The sequence below is a fragment of the Brienomyrus brachyistius genome, chromosome 2, assembly GCF_023856365.1.
Source record: "Brienomyrus brachyistius isolate T26 chromosome 2, BBRACH_0.4, whole genome shotgun sequence".
NCBI classification, from domain to species: domain Eukaryota; kingdom Metazoa; phylum Chordata; class Actinopteri; order Osteoglossiformes; family Mormyridae; genus Brienomyrus; species Brienomyrus brachyistius.
The window spans coordinates 16,989,043-17,005,677 of NC_064534.1; the positions used below are offsets into that span (position 1 = coordinate 16,989,043).

At 43.1% G+C, this 16,635-nt stretch overlaps 1 protein-coding gene across 6 annotated transcripts in view; it reads right to left on the reverse strand.

Moving 5' to 3' along the window:
- cacna1ba (calcium channel, voltage-dependent, N type, alpha 1B subunit, a) overlaps positions 1–16,635 on the reverse strand; it is a 140,595-nt gene that overhangs the window by 7,306 nt on the left and 116,654 nt on the right. For 4 of the 6 annotated variants that reach the window (XM_049001113.1, XM_049001114.1, XM_049001111.1 and 1 more), the window contains 8 exons: positions 15,432–15,559; positions 12,817–12,913; positions 10,447–10,552; positions 7,547–7,654; positions 5,293–5,408; positions 4,189–4,328; positions 3,683–3,812; positions 3,463–3,561 (listed from right to left, as the gene is read on the reverse strand). In XM_049001113.1, coding sequence (XP_048857070.1) covers positions 3,463–3,561; positions 3,683–3,812; positions 4,189–4,328; positions 5,293–5,408; positions 7,547–7,654; positions 10,447–10,552; positions 12,817–12,913; positions 15,432–15,559 — 924 coding nt within the window. Of the gene's footprint in view, positions 1–3,462; positions 3,562–3,682; positions 3,813–4,188; positions 4,329–5,292; positions 5,409–7,546; positions 7,655–10,446; positions 10,553–12,816; positions 12,914–13,654; positions 13,752–15,431; positions 15,560–16,635 lie in introns of those variants that run through there. The other 2 variants (XM_049001112.1, XR_007387185.1) reach the window with 2 other exon arrangements.

Below are 16,635 nucleotides of genomic sequence, written 5' to 3' on the forward strand. Positions count from 1 at the left end.
CAGCTGACAAGGTCTTTGAGGACAGAGGGAATGAAGGTAGTTCTCGTTAATCAGCACTTCAGGAGATACTGCATTTGGGGGGTTTGTTTCTAACAACATGTTTGGTACCACCAGCTGTGCTTATATACTGTAACGGCTTGAATTTGAGGCTTGCATGAGAGATGAAAGAAGACTTTGCACCTCACTGAAAAGCTCTGCAGGACCGGCTTTGTCTCCTGTCGTCATCGTCAGCTAAATGCTAATCCTGTAATGGCTGGTCGTGTTGAAAAGTGTGCGGCGGCAGTCAGTGTGCAGCTTTAAAGCAGGGTGTGCTTGCGGCAATAAGCAATGCTATTAAACAATGCAATAAAAATGCATTGCGACAGCATTACTACAGCAGTTCTAAAACATTGGCAAAAAGTCCAGAAATGTCTAAGTTCAAGAAAGGCCCCATTTGCATAACAGATGCTACAAGTGCGACATATTTTAAGACTTAACATTCAACAGACAATGGGTCCAACTCACGGCCATTTTAAAAAGTACAAAAATGCATTAATGTTATCAACTGCCATAGTCATTAGGAATTAAGTGAGTTTCATCTGTCTCACTGCATTACAGCTCGATCCCTATTTGAATTTCCCAATTCGGAAGTTTAGTTGGGTTAAACTTGAGGATGTACGTTACTACACAGGTGTAAGTGCAGCACAAGAGGAAACTATTGATGTAAGATGATCTATGTCCTGCCCAGGGGGCACATGAGACATTCAGTTATCTGGCCCCTGTTCATTGCTGATTAGAAGAGGCTGTGTAGCAATTGTACAGAGAAATAAATGCTGCTCATAAGATGATGTGGTGGGACAGCATGAAGGAGGCAGAGAGAGAGAGAGAGAGAGAGAAAGAGATGGGTGAGAGGCAGAGCTGTGGTACATACTGAGAGGCACGTTCCCTGGGGGTATCGGGAATGGCTCCACTGGCAGACAGCACACGATACAGGTGGAGAAGACGTGAACAGCAGCCATGGTGGGCAGGCGGGCGGGTGGGTGGGGGGACACACATCGAACGGGATAGAGAGGAGGGGGGCACAAAAGGAGGTGACAGGAAAAGAAAAGAGCAGAAGAGAGACAAGGGGGCAAGGAGGGGAGTAAAGGTGAGAGAAATGGCAGGGTTAAGACCAAATGAGGAAGAAGACAGGAGGAAAGAGGAGAGACAAAAAAGGACAAAGGATAGAATATGGAAAAGGAGAAAAAAAGAAGAAGACGAATGACAATAAAGGAGAGTGTAAGGAGACAGGTGTGCAAAGGACAGGTTACAGAAGACGTTGGTGGCCAGTTTGGTGCAGGGTTAAACCATGAGAAGAGATGGAGGGGGGGGGGTCCATTGGGGAAAGGTACACCACAGACAAGGATGGGAGGAAAAGGGGGTGGGGGGCAAGATGGAGAGCAAAGCAAAACAAGACAGGAACAACATGGTTAGACGTCAGTCAATCAGACAGCTGGTAAGAAAGAGGCGGGCTGAGTGGAGCTCATAGCGGAAAGGAAAAGGAGGCCATGTGACAGAATGGAGACCGAAGGAGGAAAGGGAACTCAAAGGCAGTGTAAGGGAGCAAGCCAGGCAGTGCGGAACTCAAAGGCAGTGTAAGGGAGCAAGCCAGGCAGTGCGGAACTCAAAGGCAGTGTAAGGGAGCAAGCCAGGCAGTGCGGAACTCAAAGGCAGTGTAAGGGAGCAAGCCAGGCAGTGTGGACCTCAAAGGCAGTGTAAGGGAGCAAGCCAGGCAGTGCGGAACTCAAAGGCAGTGTAAGGGAGCAAGCCAGGCAGTGCGGAACTCAAAGGCAGTGTAAGGGAGCAAGCCAGGCAGTGCGGAACTCAAGGACAACAAAGCTAAAGGGAAATAAGGAAAGGAACTGGAAGCACAACTTTATGGAGCCACATGTTTCATACTGAATTTCTAAAATAAGCCTGTGTCATGCAGACAAAAATCAAGTACATTTATCAACTGAGTTCGAAAAGCAAAATTAAATCCTATATGTCTTTCTAGTATTATCATTCAATTATCAATCACATTTTAAGAATGGTAAATCTACAGACTTCTAAATAAAGTAAATGAACAAAAAGTTATTTGCTTTTTAAAATTCCCATCAGGACCTTCCAGCTGTAGGGTGGTTTTTGTACCATACTGTATAGTAGGATATTACACACATACTGTGTTGATCTGCATCTGTGAGCAAAAATGCGCTCTATCGGCACGGTTGTGGTTCCAGCCTGTAGGATGGTGGGAACAGAGCCCTTCATGCACATGGACATGCCTACAGGACAGTGAAATGGACAATGTTCCCTTGTACTAAAGCCCCAGCACCACTGCTTTCATGTGTGGTGCCTGTTTCAATAGTTTATTATGCATTTCAGCAGCCAGTAATAAAGCATTACTCTGAATTCACAATGAAAAGAGAAATCTTGCTTGAAATCTTGCTTATTTTCTTTGTTGATTCTTTTGGTCTTGTGATACCTGTGCCCATCGAATCCCTCAACGGCCCTGTCCTTTTCCATGTCACCAGAAGAACATTTCTGGACTTCTACTGCACTTTTTATTTGAGATTCCATCCTGGAAACAGTCCAGGAGGTGTGCATCGCAGGTAAGCGCCAGATCACAAGAATAAAAGGGTGACCCCACTTATTGGTAGGTGCTGAAAACAAACGATCCAAGCCCAGTGCCCCTTATCTGCCCCTGCGGCAGATCCGGATGAATGTGGGCTGAGCCGGGAGCTCTCTCTGGCATTTATTAGAAATTAAATAAGAGACCATATATTTTGCACATCTAAGCACAACTGGATGTCTGTGATGGGTGTCACATTTCGGCTGCACATAAAGAGAACATTGAGGAGCTTGGAGCTCCCACATCATAGTCCTGATCTTGGTTGTAGAAGATGCACGGAAACAAGGTCTGTACAGTATAAAAGAGATGAGAGGAAAGCCAGAAGGATGGACAATCCATCCCGACTCAATGACATTCATAACTGTGTCACTGTTTAAGAGTTTAAACTACACTTTACATGATTCTAGTCCAATATTGTAGTAACTGGTGAGAGTGTCCAGCGGTCACTCTGCACCCTGAGGGTACGAGCGGCGATGGTCATGCCAAGGCCCTGAATGAAATGGTTTTCATGCTCGTCTGTCTATTCACTGTAGTCCCTGTAGATCGGAGCCAAAATTCTGCACAAACAAAATGGAACTAATGCTGGCTTCTGTTGCTTTGTGTCGCGCTCCAGTTTCAGTAGGTGGGAGACTGATATATTCTTTTATACGAACATAGGAAAAACCAAAAACAAAAACTAGGCTGTAGGAAGTCTGATAAAAAAAAAAATAGTGACAAGTAAAAAATAAAAAAAGAGGGTATCCATTATGTATATGGACTGTACAGTACATGCAGTGAGATGCCAAACACAGCAGACAGACAAAGCCTGTTAAACTGGGTCTATGAGAGAGTACCTGGATTTCAGCGTTCAGTCTAGGCATAGATGCCGCTCTTCCTTGACTTTCCAAGCCTGCACTGTCATTGTGCTCCATCTTTTTCATCTCCACTGACTCCTAGAGAACACAAGCATATGCGAGCAGGCAGACAGACAGACATACAAATTGTTTCCATAACAGAAGTTCATGTAACACACAAAACGTGTGGCAAAAAGGCAAAATGGCCACCTTTGTCTACCTGAGCTTTGGCTGCGTTCGGCGCCTCCTCTGATTGGCCTCTTTGATCCTTCTTCTTACTTTTTGGTCGTGGAGGCTCTGGTAGTTTATTCGTAATCCATGAATCTTTGGCAGCACTTTCTGGGCCTTGCCTAAGTTTTACGCACACACACACACACACACACACACACACACACACACACACACACACACACACACACACACACACACACGCTCAGCAAACAAAGCCTTTATGACAGTTGTGCAGTTCCTCTGAATGTATTTCCCGAATTGGCTAGAACATGGCTAGATAACCTACAGTTTCCTTCTCCATTTTATCAGTCTTGAGAGTTAATTAGTAAGCTAATTGGGTAATGGGCTTTGATTAATGTGATTACATCACATATTGAAACCATAAACTGTAAACGGCAGTGGCATGTCCTACTCGCCGACTGATGGAGAGTGTAGAGTTTACGTGTGGTTATTACCAGGGAGTCACTGGTGTGGCGCCCCCTGCTGGGTACTCACATTGTGCCACCATTGTTCAGAGACGTGGTGGTGAGTGGGATCTGGGCTTCAGGCAGAGATGTAGTGTTGCTGACAGGGATTTCCTGGTCCTGCATGAGAGCCAAGGGCAGGATCGGCTTGAAGAGGGCGCTCACTTTGCTCTGTGGGTGGGAGAGAAGTGGGGGCTCTTGGGATGATGGCCAAAGCCAAACAGCTTGGGTAGCTTTCCTCTGCACGAGTTCGCCCATGTGCCAAGTGCTAACAGACTCTGCTGGACGCACCTGGTAATTTACCTTTTACTATCAGCTGACTGTGCTTTTCGTTTAATGGTGCAAAATAAGACACAGGCTGTCTCCAAGTTACAAACAAGATCTATTTCCTTAGTCTGTCTTTAAGTCGAATTTGTAGGGAAGGAGGGGAAATAATTATGAAATTAATAATAATAAGAAGAATAATAAGAAGATGGATGCAGTAATAATAAAAGTAATTACATGCAGTACTGTACTGTACCTTGCCCGGAGTCAACGAACCACTGAAACTGCACAATGCTTTCGCAAGGGTGACAAAGTAGCATGTGGTTTTATTATGACGAACCACTATATGTCACTCAAATGTTTAATATAATAGGCTTGTTGGCAGCCTGTTCGTAAGTACGAATTTTCTGTAAGTCAGACATTCTTAACCATCTGCAGTCCCACTGCTTCCATCCTTTCTCTGTAAAACATTTGTCCCATGTAGGACACTGGGGGTCAACCCAGGACGTGGCACCAAGTCACGGCAGGGTTTCTTTTGTGGGTGGGGAACTGGAGTATACAGAGGAAACCCCACGATGACATGGGAAGAACACGCCAAGACCAAACATGGAGCTATGGGAGCGACAATGCCAACAACAGCACCACAGTGCTGGCCCAGTCCAGCTAATTATTTATTAATTATGCTCATTGCATATTTTATGAAATACATAAATTTGAAAAATAATTCAAGATATTTCTACCCCAATATTTGTAGAGACAAACATTTTCCAACTACTAAGCAGCATGTGAGTGTGTGAGACATCAAACCTGGATGCACTGATGGAAACTCAGCATTCCCAGAATCCTTTGGGCTGGAGCCCTGCCAGGTTACCTGTGAGCCGGGGATCGACTGCTGCTGCTGTTGCTGCAGCCTACGAGCCCGGTTCTGCTTGTAGTAGTCAAAGATCATCAGGGCTGCGTAAACCTTTCCCACTGTCAGCTCATTGGCTACCGGGATAAACCAGAAGGAAAAGGCTTTGTCACAGCTAGATGCCTAGTGGCACAGGGCATAAGGAGAGCAATTCTTCATCTATGTGAACAATTAGATATCAGTTCAGTGGTTAAAACACGCAACTTTATAAATGCTGCCTGCAAACACAATGCTATCACTAATATTCTCTTGGTTTAAAGGATAAAACCTGTACATTTTCTATACTAATTTAACTTTACACAATCTAACAAGAATTTTTTTTAATAAGTATATAAACAGCATATGCAATTGTTGTACCAAGGCCATCAAAGGTAATAGTTTTGTTCTCAACAAGAAATTAAATCAGAACAGTCAAAGAAGACATATGGTTTAATAAAATACTGAAGATCCTGCTAAAGGCAGGAACATACAAAAATTAATTAAGCATGAAATTCTGGTACTTTAGAAATAGCTGTGAGATGTAGATGTTTGGATGTTTTAGGAGGAGGACAAGCCACCTGCAATTCCTAGCTGATTTTTAGTTACATAAAGCACGGTTTTCCTTGTCTACAAAGGGCAGCTAACAAAGAAAACATGTTCAGTTTGTATGGGTCTTCTGGCGGATTAAAGCTGAAATCGCAGTTTTTAGGCGTTTTGTTGTCGCAGTCTGTAAAATCCAAAGAGTTGTAAAGCCCCTTGTTCCAAGCACCAAATCCTCTAAGTATCTCTTGACCATCTTGGAGGAGTCATGTCTCCCCTTAAAACTGTCACCGTCTGTCACATTTCCGCTCCTGCTGTTGGCGACATGGCAGTTAGCAGCTGTTAGCATCCAGCACGGCATCAAGGTGAATCAGGTGTCGGCTGAGCCGTTGTGTCGTCTGGGCCGGTGTTTGCCAACATACGATTAATAATAAGGAGCCGACATTACTCAAACATTACTCAGACATTACTCAGAGCCGAAGTGCACTGAGCTGGGTAAATGCTACTTATTCTAAGCACAAATATCTCACGCTACTCTGCAGCAAAACTGAAGCAGCGTATTAGTTTAATTCTTATTAAAATGGTTGTATGAATGTGTACACGTGCACATTAAATTTATCAGGGTAGTCACGTTTGGAGAACAGCAATGCAAAAATGTATTTGAGTTTCAAAGGCCTCTTGTTGCAGTTAATCCTTTTATCAGCGCTGTGCACTTTCAGTAGAAAACTTAAAGGAATATGAGAGAGCACAGCACCGATTACCAAATGGTTATATATATTGTAGTTCCGGCGAGATGGCTCCAACTTAGCAGGAGGCAGCTAATTCGGCACCAGCGGAGCAGTACATTGCTCTAGGTACTTCAGTGGTACTTGATTCGAATCTGCAATCTTTCAATTAGTGTACATCCCTAGCCATTAGGTCACCATTGCCACACAACAGATGAGCGTGAAAGTTTATCGCACAGTTATATGCTACAGAGAATATTTTGTACGGCAAGCGTAAGGACATCTTGTGCCCTAAAATCCTCCCAAGTCAAACCTGTTGTCTATGTACAGTACACCCACTAGATGTCAGTGTGACCGCAGTATTGTCTAGGTGTGTCCAAGGATCACCCTGGATGGGGTGCATGAGGAGCAAGACTGCAGTGTTTGAGGTGGGGAGGCACAGGAGAATGCAAATATAGCTCAGTTGCTGGGAGCAACTGCAGAGGTTATTTGCAGGTGCTTTACTGTGTGTTGTGAGACTGTGGCTCACAGGGAGAAGCCAGGCTCACGGAGCTAGCAGGCAGAGACAATATCCAGTTTAGCACTCAATTAGTTACAAATCATACTTAATACCTCGCTCCAACATTCAGTGGTTACTAGTTTGTGAATGTGTACTTACAAGTTTATTAATAGTAGTGCCGTATGAACCCAACCAAGAAATGCATTAATAAATGTGGTTCTAGTTTTCAATTTGGATCTTAACAATTTTCAGCAATATAATATTTCATTTCAGTACTGATATGGTTTAAATCAGGGGTCTCAAACTAAAATAACCTAGGGAGCACTCTCTGGGAGGCCGCTTGAACTATTTTTGAAGCCAAAAGAGAAAAGAAAAACAATGTTAAAAATGTTGCAGGCGTATTAAACTGCCGGGCTGGTATTTTAAGACCTCTGGTCTAAATGGTCAGAAGTTTTGTGCGAATTAGCATTACGTTTGTGTGGAGTTACTAGCAGGTCCATGGTCTTCTGGGACAGGCTTGGCCAAATAGTAGCAAGCTCCTTCTTCAGGTCAGCATCTGAGAGACGCTGGGCCACGATCCCTGGAGAGAACAGCACACCGATCAATACAATCAGGCCTCGAGCCGAGACGGTCAGCCCAGCTAATTACAGTGTTGTACTGGGATCAATTAGCACTCTCCCAATATAGCACATTCGATATTAGCAGGTAACCTCTTTACCCTTTCTGTAATAATTTCTTTAACACTTGGCAACGAATTGGTCTAGATCAGATTCTTGGGACAACAACTGATGAACTTTGTTTTGCTGAAAAGGCAAATATCTGAATTTTAGCTGAAGGCAAGCTTTACAACTAATCAATAATCATGTAACCTGAAAAATGTCTTCATTATTTATTGTGATTCTGTGAATAAATTCAGGACAGACTTGAGCAGTGCCCCCCCCCCCCCCCCCCCCACTTACTTTGACTTTTACAAAACACACACCTTTATATTGCATTCGTAGAACATTCATAAGCAGCATGTAAGTATACTGTAACATCCTAGGACACCTTATCAGATGTAATATACATTAATAACAAAAATTATATGATTATATGATTATAATGTCTATTAAAATCATATAGCGTTTGTTATTAATGTATTTCAAAGCTGCCAGGGCATGTATACTTCCACGATGCTTATGAATCTTCTATGAATGCATTATGTTATATATGCATTATAAAGTGTTTATATGCATTATAAAGTCATTATGAACTTGTAGTTAATGCAATGCATTACCAATTAAGCTGCGGAATAAAACTGTTGAGTTCATCCATCCATCCATCCATTTTCCAAACCGCTTATCCTATAGGGTCGCGGGGGGTCCGGAGCCTATCCCGGAAGCAATGGGCACGAGGCAGGGAACAACCCAGGATGGGGGGCCAGCCCATCGCAGGGCACACTCACACACCATTCAATCACACATGCACACCTATGGGCAATTTAGCAACTCCAATTAGCCTCAGCATGTCTTTGGACCGTGGGGGGAAACCGGAGTACCCGGAGGAAAGACCCACGACGACATGGGGAGAACATGCAAACTCCGCACACATGTGACCCAGGCGGAGACTCGAACCCGGGTCCCAGAGGTGTGAGGCGACAGTGCTAACCACCGCACCACCATGCCGCCCCCTGTTGAGTTCATGATACATCATTGTTTTCTCCCAAACCTTTTAAACATCCAGCAAAATATCTCTCAGTGTAATCAGGTGGTCGAGTTACTCTTTTACATAATCATGACTATCGGCGTGACTCTGACTCATGGGGTCTCGGAGGGCAAAGCCGTCGCACCTGCACCGAAGTGCATCCCCTCGTATAGTCGCACAGATACATATTCTTTGTACTGTTACTTCTCTGAAAAAAAATTCAGCTCAAAGTGATTTTCTGTAGATTTTTCAGAGATAACTGAGACTGCGATACCACCTGCCAATAGCAGGGGCCGGGCAGTGAAGCTGAGATGCACTCTGCTCTGCGGCAGCAAATGAGATGCACCCTCCTCTAATGAGTACAAATGGGACTGAAGCATAGCTACTTAACAATCGTAAGTCAGGAGCAGCAAATGAGCATCTTTGTGAGACCTGGAGAGCTGAGCTGAGAAGGACCTCTGTCTGTTTACAGCCGAACGGACCCATTGAACCCCTCTCACAACCTCTCTGCTCTAAGACCTTCTGCTAAGACAGTCAGGGTAAAAACTATTTTCTTTGCTGAACCATCTGGCTCGTCACAGCCTAAGACATCCATCCATCCATTTTCCAAACCGCTTATCCTACTGGGTCGCGGGGGGTCCGGAGCCTATCCCGGAAGCAATGGGCATGAGGCAGGGAACAACCCAGGATGGGGGGCCAGCCCATCGCAGGGCGCACTCACACACCATTCACTCACACATGCACACCTATGGGCAATTCAGTAACTCCAATTAGCCTCAGCATGTTTTTCAACTGTGCGGGGAAACCGGAGTACCCGGACAAAACCCCACGATGACATGGGGAGAACATGCAAACTCCACACACATGTGACCCAGGCAGGACTCGAACCTGGGCAGCCTAAAACAGGGTCTGTCAAATGAAGCAATAACACTGGGCTCACATCCCCGAACCTAAATCTATTAAGTTATTGCACATTCTGCTTCCATGCCAAAATTCCGTACCAAATTTGCACAATCCTTTCCCACCAATCAAGTGGCTAACAGTCTCTCTGTTTCTATCTTAATGTCCATGTTTGAAAAATGCCACGATTATGTTGTATGTATATGTCTCTGTATATTAATTCTATTTATTACTTCTTATTTGCACTATGACCAAAATGAATGATTTCACATCATTGTATGACTGCAGGTGTAGCATATTTTAAGCTGACTTCTGACTTTGAGTATGAAGTCAGTGCAAAACAACCTTATTTGAAAATTCCCAATGACCATGAAAAGCAATTTAGTTAAAATAGAATACAATACAATTGAACAGGCCAGCCTTATTTGCCATTGAACAACATGCAATTAAATTTTAAAAGTGTTACCCCTGATTAGTATCAATGAACAACTACAGCGGCAATACACAATAAATATAAAAAAGTCTTAAAATTAAGTCACATATAAGAGCTTAAGATCTCACTATCCACACATGTTGATTCCTGTAATCAGTTCATGTACAATTGTTTGGCCGGTGCACGTTTTCAAGGACTGAAACTGCATCATTCTCATATCAAAACACCCCGGATCAAACTGTCCGCCAAACAATGCAATGGTTCCTAATCAGGCTTTGTGGCAGAACAAATAAATTCTATAGCAAAAGAAAGAAAGAACAAAAGGGTAAAGTAGCGCGGGAAGGGACAAAACTCACCGGACGCCAGCTTTATCTCCAGAGCAGTGCGAATGAGGGCCATGAGAGTTGAGGTGAAGTGCACAGTGTTGTCATCGGCGATGGGCATGTTCATCTTCACCAGCCGCTGAGGAGGCACCAGGGTTGGGGTAGAAGAAGAACACACTTAAACTCAACCAGGTACTGACCACTGAACTTCCATCAGTCACGTTGTGGAGGAACCTTCTGTGTGCTGGACACTATCACTCTTTGACTATGTTTTGCTAAAGTTCTGCTTCACCAACATTCTCTGGACTCAGTGTGCTGGACTCAGGTTGGTCTAATGGATTCATCTAGCAAATCAGGTACAACAGTGATTTGTTGGTTGATTTCTTATTTATTTATTTATGTATTAATTATTAACTGTACAAGTTTATCCCACCCCTGCACACAAAATGGTTCTTTAGATTCAGGTGGAGGAGGTGAGGATAGAATTGCATTCACATCCAAGGCAGACAGTGAGAGAACGTTCAGATTGTAAGAGTAAGTGCAGCTGGTGAGAGACATAGAGGAATATGAGAGTTGGCATGCAAGCATAACCATCATGATGCACAACAGAACAAGCTCAGGAGCCCAAACCTGCAGGTGCTACACCATAAAGACCATGCATGTTAGAGTAATAATACTTGCTGCTAAATCTAGACCAGTGTTTCTCAGATCGGTCCTCGGGGACCCCCCCCCCCCACCAGTGGACTGTCTAGCAGAGACCATCTAGGGGTCCCCAAGGGCCAAATTGAGAAACACTGCTATAGCATATGGATTGAGTCTTAAAATAATACATAAGGCAAGAGGACAACAGATAATCTATAATATTATTAAAACAGACATTTGTTTTATCAAATGGTGCCTGGCTGTGCTGGTGCTTTGCTCCATCTGCCGAACAGGGACGCAAAAAAACAAAAAAAAACAAAAGAAGGCTCCTTGCTTGTTCTGTACTGTGATTCCTGGAGATGTTGTTGTCATTCCAGCCAACAGAGCACTCATAGTACAACAATGAAGAACACCACCTCCCAGACAGCTACCAAGTCTGTAACTTTACACCTCCAAGATGTCATATGCGGCATTACACATTCCAATGTGTTGCCAGGGAGAATGACAAAAAATATGGTAGAAACTCGTCTAGAAAGGTGCATCTCCCCTTGATTAAGCAAACGTGATTTCCACTGCAAAAAGATGCGTATATGTTTTTACATCTACATCAAAGCCGCACAGATTTATAAGCTCCCTTGTACACAGACAGCAAACTGTACATGTGCATATGTATGGCAGTACAGGAGTAAGACACAAGAAATGATGAGCCCAACGCAGAACACAAATACCCTCTCTCTCTCTCTCTCTCTATCAGTCATACACATACACACATTGACACAGAGAATAACTCATGATGGTCACAGAACTGGGGAGACACAATGGAGCCAGAAAGAAGAGAGAGAGAACAATCCCAACTCAGTGTCAAAGATAAAGGTTTTTGCTGAAATATTGCTAAGTCAAAGTGGGTTTCAATCCAGCCCCCATAGCACTTCCATTATGTCAGTTTAAGGCACCGTGAGAAAAAAGTTCTCTTTCCTTAAATTCTTTGGTCATGGTTATGCGAGGTGCTATGGAAGTTTGATTGAAGGGGAACTTCAGTGGAAAGATCCAAAAATAAAATGAGAAATTCAAAAAAGAAAAAAAGAATTGATTGATATTAGAAGTGAAAATAGGTCTGTCTGCAGCAGATGTAGAATCGGTTGATATTTGATCAACTGGGAAGTCAGAGATGGGAGGGTAAAACCTGCCACAATCTACAGATAATTAAATTAAGTTGTCTTTTAAAGATGTCTTTGGGTATAATTCTGCGTAAAAAAATTCATTCATTCTGGGCTGACTACAGTATGTAGTTCTGTAAAAAAAAAAAAAAAAAATTCTCAATGTAGATCAGCAACTTCAGTGCAAACCACAGGTCTCTCAAAAGTGACCTTCAGCAATATTAAAGTTAAACACAGAGAAATGTTTCACACTCCATTTTGGTAGAGAAGAAGCTCCAGCTGAAAGTAACTCCCCTTAACATCACGATTCTCCTAAAATTACATCCCTCGTGAGCTCTCATCCAAATAGGAACATGTCTTTCATTGTTTAATCAGGGTGGTCCCCCATCCTGTCATCTTGTCACCTTGTCAGTACTTGCCTGCACCTCAGTTTCTGCTGGGTGAATCGATAAACAAAGCGAGGCTACATCCAAAAGATCAGAACAGTGGCAAAACAGAACAAATGAGGAGAAGGGGAGGACCGCCACAACAGAGCACAGGGATTGGCCAGACTGTAAGCCAATGAGGGAGCAGGAGAGACACAGGAGTGGCAAAGGACGGCTACCTTGTAGGCGACTCTTGGCGGACATTTCTTTCCCAAACCTAAAGGTGGGGGCATGTGGAGCAGCATCGCATACATATCGAGGTACTTGATGCGGCCACTTCAGGGAGGTGAAAACCAAACCAAACAGATAAGGATGGGGATTTAGAGAGAGAAGAGAGAACAGAGGGAGAAAATGAAACAAATTAAAGGAGAAAAACAAACAAAACAAAAACAGAAATCTGAGTTATTTAGATTTCCAGGAGAAGCATGGAGACGGATGCCATTCTTGTCCGGACTGGACAGGGATGGATCCTAAAATTCAAGAGGAAGAGCTTGAGTGTTCTGATCCCTGAGGAAGGTTATGGGATGGAATAAGGAGGTCTGAGTGAGGACACACTGGATGTGAAGGGTGACAGAATGGTTGCCTTGTTCTGAAGATGTCTGCTTTTGCATGCTAAGAGACATCAGTGGGCGATTACCAGGTGCTTGGAAACAAAGCTTGCAACGTCAAATGAAATTCAAGCCTCTGCTTTCCAGCGCAAGTACTCGCAAGTTATTTTTAGTACCAAAATTAAATAGTCTTGATACTTTTTTTTTTTTAAAACAGTCCGAAAAAAATACCTTCTCAAACAGTTGTAGTTGCAGCTTTGCGGAAAAGCGGCTAATCGGTTTGGCTGCTCCAGTTTGAACGCGACTTTGAAAGCTTTGTGTCCAATAAGGCATCTATACCCACAAGCCAGCCATATTGGTAGGACAGGTGCTAGTTCATGGGCGAGTCATTGAAGCATAGTCATAAAATTAAGTCTTGGGCATATGTCTAAAGAGCCCCCTAGTGGAGGAAATGTCTGGTGTTGCAAACCTTGTATGCCACCCTATTAGGGCAGTTCTTTCCTAAGCCAAGGGGAGGCGAGATTATGCGCAACAAATTGTACATATCCTTATAGCGTATCCGTCCACTGCAAAAAGAACAGGTAGGTTTAGAACAAGACTTCCAGCAAAGACTGAACTGCACAGTGAACAAAAATAGAGAGTAAAATTAAAATACCTGATAAACACTTTCAGCTTTGATGGTTTCAAGGTACAGAAAATCCAAAATGCCCAGTGCTTTAGTTGTCCCACACTCACATCAGTTCAATCATGAAATACAGTAACTACTGAAGTGCCCAGTGATGGACACGAGGGCCCTTTGTGTGAATGATTATTGGTCTGGTGCCAAAGTAGTTTTCAACCATTCCAATTCAATAACAGTATCTTTAAAACAAGTGAAATATACATATTTCAAAAGCACATGATGTCCATTTGGGTAATGTAAGGAGGGGTACATTTAGCTACAGGGAAGGATCGAGCAGGCCATATTAAGCATGTTTCATGTACCAGGTCACTGAATATTCAACAGTGAAGTTCCACTCATATGTTGATATTTCATTTAATTATCATGAAGTACATTTGGGGTAAATGAGAGATTTGATTACAACACTTCATTCACTTAAATGTTATTGTAAATGAGGGGAAAGATGTAGTTCTCTGACTGCAGAAGTGAATAATTGTGATCACCCTTTCCGTGATGTGTACGGGCGTCCCCACCAAAACCAGAATGACTTTATACACAGTGCTCATGTTTCTTGCAATCAGCATGTTTGTTATTCAAAGTGGTATTTCCGCTGCATCTGGAGCAGCTGTCGGAGAAATAAAGGGACGCTCTGAAAGGTGACAGCCGCCATGAATACTGGGAGAGAAAGATCATTGCCCTCAGCGGCAAAGCTGCACCTAATCTTAAACCAGACCGTCATGCTGATGCGACAAGCCACCTGACCTGGGATCAGGCCCCACATTCACTAGCAAATAAATTTCACTTGGAGGTTGGGAAAGTCTCCATACGCATAAAGTCGATCAGAAGCGGGCCTATTAACTTCCTGCTAATGACGTGTTGTAATAAAATGTTCAAACTATGGCTACTAAAGGAGCTAGTACATACTAGATAAAAATGACATACTCCTGAGATCTTTCCCCATATTTAAAATTTCTCATTTAATTATGATTCACTTTGGGAGATTGTTTCCTTCCGGAGATTTAAATAAGGGTGATAAGGATTTTCTTTAGATAATGGGATTTCATATATTAATAAGAAGAGTCATATGATAAAAAAGTAATTTAATCAAGTTCTGTTTTTCTCCACCCAATGTATTTTTCATTATTATCATCTTCCAAAGTAACCAGTCTGTTTCCTATGAATAATATAAATCATTACACTATATATATTGTGTAGCAGAGTAGTGTTATATAATGCAGGAAGCTAATGAAAGGGTCATTAACACAGCCCAATTCCTAATTCCAATATATTGCAGAATATTACAGATATAATTTTAATTTGAGATTATGTAAAAGCAGTGGGGACATACAAAAATACTCTTTTGAATTGATGTGACATTGTCAGTTCTGAAGCATTAGTGTATCAAGGCAAAAATAATAAAAAAAAAATCAACACTTTTACATTTACACAACCAGTTGCATTTGAGTGTATTAGCTGACAAAGACAATTAGGTGGGGTTTCATAATCTCAGATCTGTCTTAACGCCAAGCCCCGCCCAGTACCACTGGGAATCCTAAGCCCGTCTGCTGGAGCAAAGAGAACTTACCAGGCCGCTGGGTCATATTCAGCCCAGACACGGATGAATTCGTCCAGGTGGTGGGGCCCAAGTATGGAGGAGTCTCGGGTAAGGTACTCAAAATTATCCATTATGACGGCCACAAATAGATTCAGCATCTGGGAAGTGCGTCAGGAGGAAATGATTGGCTCCTGGAGAGAGTTTCAATCACCGCCAAAACTATTCCTGCACAAGCTTCTGAGCAACCTGGATAAAAAGGACTACGAAGCACAATGTCCTTTTAAATCATACACTGCAATGTATTATTCATTTGAATTTGCTTATCGGGCAGCCATTGTTATGCAGGCACTGGTGAGGAGTAAAAGAGATAGAGTACACAGACCATTAGCCTGACCAAACAAAAAAGAATCATTCGTACACTGCCCTCCATAATTATTGGCACCCCTGGTTAAGGTAGCACAGATCTCAGTATATTTAAAAGATAGATATACCCTCAATAATTAATATTGGACACTAAACTCATTTTTGACTGACATGTGGGATAGCCCACTTTACCTCTCAAGGGCACAAATATGACGTGACACAGAGGCAATTTCTCTTATCCACTCTTCAACATGGGAAACACAAAGGAACACACCATTCAAGTAAGGCAGATGTGTGTCGACCTTCACAAGTCAGGCAATGGCTACAAGAAAATAGCCACTTGCCTGCACCTGCCCATGTCTACTGTCAGTGGAATCATTAAGGAGTTTAAAACAACTGGAACAGTGGTGAACAAATCTGGACGAGGACACAAGGTTATTATGCCACCACGCACAGTGAGGAGGATGGTAAGAGAAATAAAACGTTCTCCAAAGCTCACTGTTAAAGAACTGGAGCAAATGGTAGCATCTTGGGGTAACAAAGTCTCTAAAACAACCATCAGGCGCTACATGTATCTACATGCCAACAAGCTGTTCGGGAGGCATGCATGGAAAAAAACGTTTCTCACTCACAATCATAAACGCAAACGTCTGGAGTTCGCTAAGCAGTACTGGGGCTTGAACTGGGACCGTTGCTTTGGTCAGATGAGACCAAGATAGAGCTTTTTGGCAACAAAGTCTGGCGGAACACAAAAGATGAGTATGCGGAAAAGCACCTCATGCCCACCGTGAAGCATGGGGGAGGATCGGTGACGCTGTGGGCCTGTTTCTCTTCCAGGGGCCCTGGGAACCTTGTTAGGATGCATGGCATC